The sequence below is a fragment of the Limulus polyphemus genome, unplaced genomic scaffold, assembly GCF_000517525.1.
Source record: "Limulus polyphemus unplaced genomic scaffold, Limulus_polyphemus-2.1.2 Scaffold167, whole genome shotgun sequence".
NCBI lineage: Eukaryota > Metazoa > Arthropoda > Merostomata > Xiphosura > Limulidae > Limulus > Limulus polyphemus.
Genome location: NW_013665777.1, coordinates 1118 through 11556, shown reverse-complemented (window position 1 = coordinate 11556; position 10439 = coordinate 1118). Strand labels below are relative to the sequence as shown.

The following is a 10439-nucleotide window of genomic DNA, read 5'->3' as shown; positions in this document are numbered from 1 at the left end:
TAATGCAGCTTTGGATTATTTCAAATTCTCAGTACATAACAGATGCAAAGTTGGTTGTTTGCTTGTTTGTAATTAAGTGCACAGCTACATAATGGGCTATCTGTGCTCTGCCCACCATGGTTATCGAAACCCGATTTCTAGCATTGTAAGTCTGCAGACATACCGCTGTTCCATTGGGAGGCTTGATGCAAAGAAAAAAAAATTTCCAAAAACGATGGTTGGAACACAACCAACATTGCGCTTCTTCAGCACACCAAACTGGCTACTTTTCAGAGAGTTCACTGGTGGTGATTGTAAAGAGTCATGCTACAAACACAATATTCAAGATAGCAGTATGTGATAGTGGAGAGTCATGCTACAGAGACAATGACCAAGATAATTTTATGTGATTGTGAAAGGTCGTGCTATGGGCACAATGACTAGGATAATTTTATTTAATTGTGAAAGATCGTGTTATGGGCCCAATGACTATGATAATTTTATGTAATTATGAAGGGTCATGCTACAGACACGATGATCAAGATAAATGTATGTGGTTATGGAGGTCATACTACAGAGACAATATTAAAGATAACTAAATGGCTTAGAGTTCTTGTCTTTTTTGTAGTGACGTGTTTGCTTCAAGTATCCTATGTTACAACTTTACGTGTTTAGACCATTGAACACGATTAGATCAAGTGTGTCGTGCTCTTATATAAGCATATACAATTCTACCTGTGTACCAAATTATGTGCTTTTTTCACACAATAAAACGTTTATACACTATCATCTAGGGTTTCTAGGCTATTTTGAACTAGTATGATAGCTTTGAATCTTTTTGACATCCGAAGAACCTTCTAGGAAATAGATGTTCGGTATAGTTACCTAACTTGTAAGGTGACTGGACTTTTGTTTGGTATAACTTCATGCACACCGAGTTTCTAGTAACTCTGTTGACCGTAGATTTGTGATTAGATTACCAACTCGGAGGTGTGGTTCTTAGGCCCGAAAAATACTCATCAACCTCTTTATCACTTTACTTCTCAATCTTATCAATTGGTCATAACGTTGCTCAGATGAAGAAAATTTGTATGGACGAACTAAATATTTTAAACCTCATTAACATACCAAAAGTTTTTCATACACCTGTTTTGTGGAATGAGTTTATTGTTTCAGACATATAAATCTTGCATGAGATGCAGTTGTCGAATATACAAGACTGTTTAGTGTAAGAATTATTATTTAATTCATTTAGTGATCTAATATTTAATGATTATTTAGTTTTTATAGCAATAGTGTTAAAAGTTGATTATTTTGAAAGTGATAGTTACGACAAATTTCGTTACATAACTCGGTTAGAGTCGTACAGCGTGTGTGTAGTTCAGTTGTTGTAAATTGACATCACATTACTCGAACTTTCTGTATTTTTCTCATTGCCTTAAGTGAGTATTGTTACATCATAGTGTCTCGTAGTTTGTAGAAAGTTCTAGGCCTCAGTTGGGTAATGTATATATATATATATATATATATATAGGCGACCAAGTGAGTGCAAGTGAAGTTAAGTTAGTGAATGTGGAGTTAGACTATGTAATTGTTAGTTTAGCCATAACTGGCGTTATTTTAAAGTGCATTTCACAGTTTAACAGAAATAAGGAGAATAATTTGTCTTGTCAAAGGGTGTTCTAAAGTAATTGAACCCGTCTGTGTTTACTTAACTTAACGTAAGTGAAATTATCGCAGATTCCATAATAAGAAACAGAGCAAAGAGAAATAATTCGTCTTGTCAGTTGCATTCTATAGTAATTAAATCAGCCTGTGTGGACTTTTGACAAGAATAGATAATTATTTAGAGTTTCAGATACAACTGTGATATCCTATCGTATAAGGAAGTTTTGTGCATACGTTCGACTTGCTTTGAATATATATCATTTTCAAACAAGTGGATTGTGTGCTGTCCGTTTGTTGTTCGAATTTATCGCCAACAAATAACAGACATTTACTGTAAAAAAATCCCAGTCTATATGTATAAAACCCTGACAGTAGTATTTTTGTAGAATTAATAATTGTGTTAAGGTTTTCTTCTCTTGAACTGACACCCAACCTTAATGTAAGAGTTTGTGACTTTCAATCAACCACTGAAATGTATCGCGTGAATATTGCTACATAAAAGTATACCTGTTATTAAGTCGTCTATAGATAAGGGTCAGTCGATGCTCAGTCCATTAGTAATGATGTTACAGCAATGTTTTATGTCTGAATGGCAGGGAACACTGAACAGTTGACGGTTTTCTTACAATATTCACATTGTTATAGGTTGGTGTTTTATTTTCTCAATACGAATAAAGAAATAGATTTTTTCAAAGGAATCGGTACAATAGTTGTTTTAAAAAGTGCCACGACATTAGATGCGCGATATTGAGATAAGGAGATGCTATTTTTCCCGCCTTCTAAGGCCGCTATTATTGCCCGTTGTAAGCAATAATATAAACTTTGAACAGAAGCTTTGCAGCTGCTATAGACATAAAATTGAAAATAAAGTAAGCAATATGCCCTGAGAACCAGCTGTTTCTTATTACTTCAGCTGATCATATTTCGATCAGCTGCTGGAGTCTTTTATTTGTTGCAAATTCGGTTCTTGCTATAATTAGTTCGTAAGGACTTATCAAGCATCTTTATTTCATGCTGTCCGTATATAATTCATAATTTCCTTATCTTACACAGAGATCTACATGACTAACTTATGCTGGTTAGATACTTTTCTACGAAATAACTTTTAAAAACTTCGGAAGTTAAGTCAAAATGTTCATGATCTGTACATCCATAGCATATGACATAAACAAGAGGGAATCCTCAATAGCCGCAGCACTTGAAATTCTTTTAGGCAGGATTGGAGTAAACTAATCTATGATGCCTTTTTTCCTTTCTATTAGCTATATTTTTGTGCGCCAGCAATACCTAACGTGGGGCGCGCTTATACCCGATTCATTGTTATTACTTTTCAGGATCTCTACCAGCCTACTCTCAAATTCAAGTTCTTTTAGGCAGGATTATATTAAATTAACCCACGAGACCTTGGGCGTAGTCAAATATATCTATCGAAAGGGTACCTCCTGAGTCCATAACTGTAATTAGATCTAAAATTGGTCAAGAGAAGATGTAGCTATGAGCTAAAGTTTGTACTTCAAAAAAACTCAGAGCCATTCTATGAGCCGTTATGCTGCGGCTAAAAAATGTATATTTTCGGTTTATGTTTGTATTACTTATAAATTCAAATAAACAACTAAATTTGCTTTCCCTCAGTTTGTTTGTTTTGGAGCAAAATCACATTAGGCTATCTTCTGTGTCCTCCGCGGGAAATAGAACCCCAGACTACTTTCCCCTTCGTAGAACAACATAAATAAATTAATTTAAGAAAGCTAATACACAAAACATAAACTTACCCATTACTTGAGTCACAATCTTTTACCCTTTTAGTTTTTAGTAACTATTTAGTTTATATTATGATACGAATGCAGCCTAGTGATTAACGTACTGGACTATGGAGTTGGGGTTCCATGGTTCGCGTTCCGTTACTGCCAAAAGATTAAAAAATAAGTTTGTGCTCGGCACTTTGAGGCCGTGGGTGCGTTAAAAGTGTGATGGTCAAATTCCACTATTCAGTCTGACAAAAATTGGCTGTAGATGGTGTTAACTAGCTGTCTTCCCCTTAGTCCTTCATTTCCAAATTAAGGAAGGCTAACGCATACAGCCCTCGTATAACTTATTGCGAAAACTGATAAAACAAACAAATTTTGGTCAGAAGATGTTAACAGCATTCATAGGACAGCCACTATTTCATCGGCATTTTACACTTTGCTAAATGGCGCCAATAACCTTTAACCACAACAAACCTGCCGAGTCTTCATTTTGTAGCAACGAGCTTTGCAGTAGAAGTTAATTTAAGTATTTATGTAAATAACACCAAAACTATATGAAATTGTGGCATTTTAATGCAAGCTACACGGAATTTTGTTTGAAATTGTGCTATCCTTCATGTAAAGAACAACAAAATCTGTATGAAAGTATAGTATCTTTTACGTAAACCACACCAAATTCTGTATGGAATTGTGATATCTTTTACCTTTATAGTAAAAAACGACAAATTCTGTACGGAATTGTGTTAGCTTTTATGTAAACAACACCAAATTCTGAATGAAATTGTGCCATCATTTACGTAAACAACGCCAAATTCTGTATAGATTTGTGTAATCCTACATGTAAATAACACCAAATTATGTATCATAATCTTTACTTATTGACTGTTTAATGTATCTTTCTTTGTAGCACTATTATATTGCAATAAGGAGCTATCAAGTTTTAAAATAGAACGCACTGTGGATGTGAAATTTCTTTTATTATTATATTTCTCATTACATCAGTCAAAAGAACGTTTATTACTTTCAAGGCTGGTTTCTATTGTTTGGTTTCTTACGAGAAAGCCTCTCTGATTTTGTTATGAGCCATGACCATTTTTTTTTTTTTGTCAAAATAGAAAAATGCATCTGGGAGGTTAGTTAGTTTTTCAAATTGGATTTAGTTACGTGATCCACCTAGGACATAAGAAGCCTTTGAATTTGCACAATACCAATTTTCTTATTAGTGACTTCCAACAGAAAATAGACTATGAAATACAAACAACATCCCACCTACCTGTTTCATTTGTCCAAATTTCCCTTCTTTATTCCAGTGGAGATACAAAGACGAAAAAGATCTGCCAACCACCTGTAGTGCTCCTATTTTACAATTTTATTTTATTTTATTTCGCAACTTCGCTGTCATTATTTTCCAAAAGATGACATTTTTACAAAGACATTCAATTCATTTGTATGATCTAAACAGGATTCTTAATGCCAGACTTATCAGAGTGAAAACTAGTTTTGTATATCAGAGACTGCGAGAAAAAATGTAAAAACAAAAGTGAGTTTATTTAATTTACATTTTAAAATATTTCTTTAAAGCGGATTTTTACAGAAGTTGGATGTGGTATAGAGCACTACATTCCAGTTTTAACAATACCAAAAAAAGACTGATGCCAATTTTTCTTAGTAGACCCTATTTACAGGAGTCAACGACCATTTTATATCAGAAAACAAGTCGATATCAGGAGGTATTTATATTGTGTAATTATGCAAAAGCTAATAAGAATATATTTTTTCGTTTCAGAACTTTGAACTATTGACCAGATGAAAGGCGGATAGTCAGCAGCCCCATACAACTACTATCCACAGCAGCCCCATACAACTACTATCCACAGCAGCCCCATACTACCTACCATCCACAGCAGTCCCATACCACTTAATATCCAAAGCAGCCCCATACTACCTACCATCCACAGCAGCCCCATACCACCAACTATCCACAGCAGCCCCATACCACCAACTATCCACAGCAGCCCCATACCAACTGCTATCAACGCAAATATATTTACTGTTACTCTTACATGCATCCACAGCTTAAAGTGCGCGGAATATATTGTGGTATCGCACATATTCGACTGCGGATCGCCGTCTCTGAAATTAAGAACTCTAATACAGAGCTAGCTCGCGCATATTAAGAGATCACTTCCTACGCCAGTTTGTCTTATGTTAGTAAGATTCAAGACTTTTTTTGTTCAGAGATGATCCAGCTGTTATGCAACACTAAAAATCGGGTTTTGATACCCGTGGTGGGCAGAGTACAGATAGTCCATTGGGTAGCTTTGTGTTGAACACAACAACAACAACTTTTTTTAAAATTACATTATTTTTTTAGATTAAAAGCGTGAGAAAGTTATCATATATAAATAGTATTCCTGAAAGAAAACAGTCCACATATTTACAACTGTTTACACCATTACAGGCATGTTTACAGGTTCAATTATTACAAATTGGTCATAGGATTATAAATTTTCATCTTCAGCTATAATGAACTGATTAGACGTGCCAATAAGAAGAAAAATATTCATTATCATTGTTTACAGTATTCAAAAATTAGAAAACTAGCACTGAAACGTGTTATTTGCTGTTTGAAAGTTAAACAAAGGCGAAAAATATTATTTTTAAAGACTCTTTAATAGGACTCCGTTTCTGTACATACTTCACTAAGATAAATATTTACAATGGTGTTGGACAGAAAATTAGAAATACTCAGTGAACAGAGCATAATAAAATACGATTCCACCTTTCTCTAGTACAACTGGTGCGTTTCTTTATAGTAGGCCATTTACAAGTTCTTGTAAGGTTATATGAACTAGGTTTCACTCCGTGAGAACACAATTTAACATAAAGCATGGTAACCTTCATTCATGACGATCTTCCAACCACTGTTACATTTACCTAATCAGGCTTATGTGACAATCGCCATGCTATAATAACATTTCATAATGTTCTTCTTGCAAAGCCAATAAATCGTGCATGTTTGGTCCCTAAAGCATCTATTAACCAGGATCCTACAAACTGTGCCCTTTAAAAGTAATTGCATTTCACACTTCTTTTCCCATGTTGCTTGACAACTATAGTGGAAGGGTATTTACTCCAGTTTAAATAATACAGATCACTTGTATGTATGATAATTGGAATAACAAGTTAACGAGTCAGCTGAGGATCTACTGCATTCAAGCTTTTTATTTCTGTGTAAAACATTCTCTCCCATCCTTTTCAAATTTTAAAATCGGTCATTACAGCAAAATAATATATTTATTAAGTCGTTTAAATTAAGTCCTACAATGTAAGTAACTAAATTTAATATAAAAATGCTTATCAATTACCAATGTCATATTGGTAACATAGTTTAATAATGTTGTTGGAGTTATTATAGAGTTGGTAGATTTTATATGTAGGGCCAAGTTACTCAATAGGCATAATACAAATATGCATGCTAAAATAATCAACAATGACAGATAGTTTTACTTTAAAAGATAACTGACACTCACTTTCATTTGTTTCTTTACACAACAAGCCCCAAAACAAGGCAAGGAACCATCGCTAGGATACCAAACCAGAAAGTGACCAACCCAACAAAGTCTTCATCTTTCTTCTTCTTGTTTCAGTCGAGATAACTCTACAACTACTTTATCATTAACGTCAGTTTAAACCTAAATCTACTCTATGTGTTTATGGACAGTGAACGATGTCATCGCTTAGTCGTAGTAACTAGTAGTAGTTAAAAAAACATCATAATGCTAGTGTAAACAATGTTATCTTTACTCCTTGAAGTTATCCTTTTTACAGAAATCTTTTGTTCTTTTCAATAGCTTAAATACAGGATGAAATGGGAATTATCAGCCAATAACAGATGAACATTAAATGACTGTAACATATAGAATACTCAATGCTTTGTACGCTATGCAATCAGTGTCCTTAGGGAGCCAACCTCTCTATTATGTATGAAATGACGGAGTAAAAATAATATTAAATATAATATTATATTTAATTACACACACTAACTTTCAGCCAGGAAAAATAAAAACGCCATAAAACAAGTAATACAAACATTTTGTAAATGTAAATGATGTAGAAATGGCAATACCAAAAATATTTTTGATACATAGATTACGATACTCGTTTACCTAAGATCCTACCTTGTTGCCATATAAATCAGAAAATAAATTACGTTTTAATTGTTGTTGCAAAGCATAAAGTCAATACTAATGGGTAAATATTAAAAGAAACCGTTTCATTCCTATCAAAATGTTCTGGAATTTTTAGAAAGCCTCGAACCATCACCCCTCTCTCTAATATCTCTTCCACCTTTGTTCACCAACTAACCTTGAGTTGTTCTTTTACTGGTTATAGTTATTTTTACAGAACTGCCAAGGAATTGCTTCTGCAAACTGTAAGACACACATCGTAACAATGGGACTCATTTATTTATTACAGAACATAGACTGCAAAATTTTCATAAGTTTCTGGCACTATTTTTTGACGGCGAACTACTGTTGGATTCTCATGGAAGGATTATATCTTCACAATCTTATATTTTTGGCCATGTTCACTGACTCCAGCAGCATTTTCCGCTACGTTATTATGGGCTGGAGTAAGTAAATACTTTGAATGTTACTGCTTTAGAACGTCCTTTTTCTAAGATATGAAATTGAAATAATTCTTACACGAAATATGTTTTCAGTTGTTTTCAGTCTAGAAAGAATGTTTATAACCCTTGTTTTAACTTTTTTATGCTTCTGGAAACCAAATTAGAGCACTTTCTGTGTCAACAAACTGTTACAACTCACTGCTGATGGTTGTGTTTCTTGTTGTTGTTTTTAGGTTATTATTAATTTAAAAAGCCTGAATTTCATAATAATGTGAAAATAACGTATTCTTAGCCATTTCTTAAAACGCACAAGTTAAAGTATGAACTATATTTCTAACTATTTCAACCTTGAATAACTCCTAACAGTTGTTGTGAATTCTTATGTTATTCATAAAGTTTTCTCATTGAGCATTGTTTTGTAGCTCTCCCGATTCTGTTTGTTGTTCCATGGGTTGTAGTACGTGCATTACTGGAAGACAAATTGTAAGTTATCATTCTGAATACCTTTATTAAATAAAGTAACTCGTCTTTACTTATAAACAGTTTCTATGGACCTGTCGATTTTAATATAAGCAGAGGACATTCCACGAGAAAGAATAAGAGCAACACATACTCAACATGTACTCTAGTTATAATTATCTTTTTCTTGCTGCTCAAAATTAAATAAAATGTCATTCGATTTTCTACACTTGATGATGTCATATGCATAGTTTATTAAAGTTCAAAAGTTTGTCTTTTCCCCTTACTACGTTACAATAACGACGAAGTTTTACGGAAATAAAAACATAAATGACTAGGATATTGATATATATTCTGATTTCTCTACTTAATCAATCCTCGTTTATTAAATGTTCTTTAAACTAACAATAAGACTGTTAATATTAAATAAGAACTCTCATACCATAAATTTTTCATTCAAAATGGAGGAAAAAATTCATTTTGAGAAATCAATTTGGTTTTAAGCAAATAAACAGACAACTTTGTGGAATAATATTTTTATTTTATCAAATGAAACAGAACATTTAAAAGAATCCGTTATAAAAATCGGTAAAAAATTATTGTCGCTATCCTTATTAGACACAAAATACACTGTCAAAGAGAAGGTTCTATATACGTTTTCAGATTAAATTTTCTGGAAACATAACTAAACTTCTACTTTTATTTCTAAGTATGACACATTCCCCGCATTATCAAGAGCCTGAAAAATCCGTGATATTATTTAGTATTTGACTAGAATGTATGTAAGAGTATTAACATAACATCCGTGATATTATTTAGTATTTGACTACAATTTTTGTAAGAGTATTAACATAAAATCCGTGATATTAATTAGTATTTGACTAGAATCTATGTAAGAGCATTAACATAAAATCCGTGATATTATTTAGTATTTGACTAGAATCTATGTAAGAGCATTAACATAAAATCCGTGATATTATTTAGTATTTGACTACAATCTATGTAAGAGCATTAACATAAAATCTGTGATATTATTTAGTATTTGACTAGAATCTATGTAAGAGTATTAACATAAAATCCGTGATATTAATTAGTATTTGACTAGAATCTATGTAAGAGTATTAACTTAACATCCGTGATATTATTTAGTATTTGACTACAATCTATGTAAGAGTATTAACATAAAATCCGTGATATTATTTAATATTTGACTAGAATCTATGTAAGAGTATTAACATAAAATCCGTGATCTATGTAAGAGCATTAACATAAAATCCGTGATATTATTTAGTATTTTACTAGAATCTATGTAAGAGCATTAACATAAAATCCGTGATATTATTTAGTATTTTACTAGAATCTATGTAAGAGCATTAACATAAAATCCGTGATATTATTTAGTATTTGACTAGAATCTATGTAAGAGTATTAACAAAATCCGTGATATTATTTAGTATTTGATTAGAATCTATGTAAGAGCATTAACATAAAATCCGTGATATTTAGTATTTGACTAGAATCTATGTAAGAGTATGAACATAAAATCCGTGATATTATTTAGTATTTGACTACAATCTATGTAAGAGTATTAACATAAAATCCGTGATATTAATTAGTATTTGACTAGAATCTATGTAAGAGTATTAACTTAACATCCGTGATATTATTTAGTATTTTACTAGAATCTATGTAAGAGTATTAACATAAAATCCGTGATATTATTTAGTATTTGACTAGAATCTATGTAAGAGTATGAACATAAAATCCGTGATATTATTTAGTATTTGACTAGAATCTATGTAAGAGTATTAACATAAAATCCGTGATATTATTTAGTATTTGACTAGAATCTATGTAAGAGTATTAACATAAAATCCGTGATATTATTTAGTATTTGACTAGAATCTATGTAAGAGTATTAACATAAAATCCGTGATAGTAATTAGTATTTT

The 10439-nt window shown here is 32.3% G+C and overlaps 1 protein-coding gene across 1 annotated transcript in view; it reads left to right on the top strand.

Annotated features, from left to right (window-relative positions):
• LOC106477543 (parathyroid hormone/parathyroid hormone-related peptide receptor-like) overlaps nucleotides 1-8031 on the top strand; it is a gene marked incomplete at its 3' end in the record, with an annotated part of 21544 nt that extends 13513 nt beyond the window's left edge. The window contains exon 4 of the mRNA XM_022381482.1: nucleotides 7875-8031. Coding sequence (XP_022237190.1) covers nucleotides 7875-8031 — 157 coding nt within the window. The remainder of the gene's footprint in view (nucleotides 1-7874) is intronic.
• Nucleotides 8032-10439: the final 2408 nt, after the last annotated feature.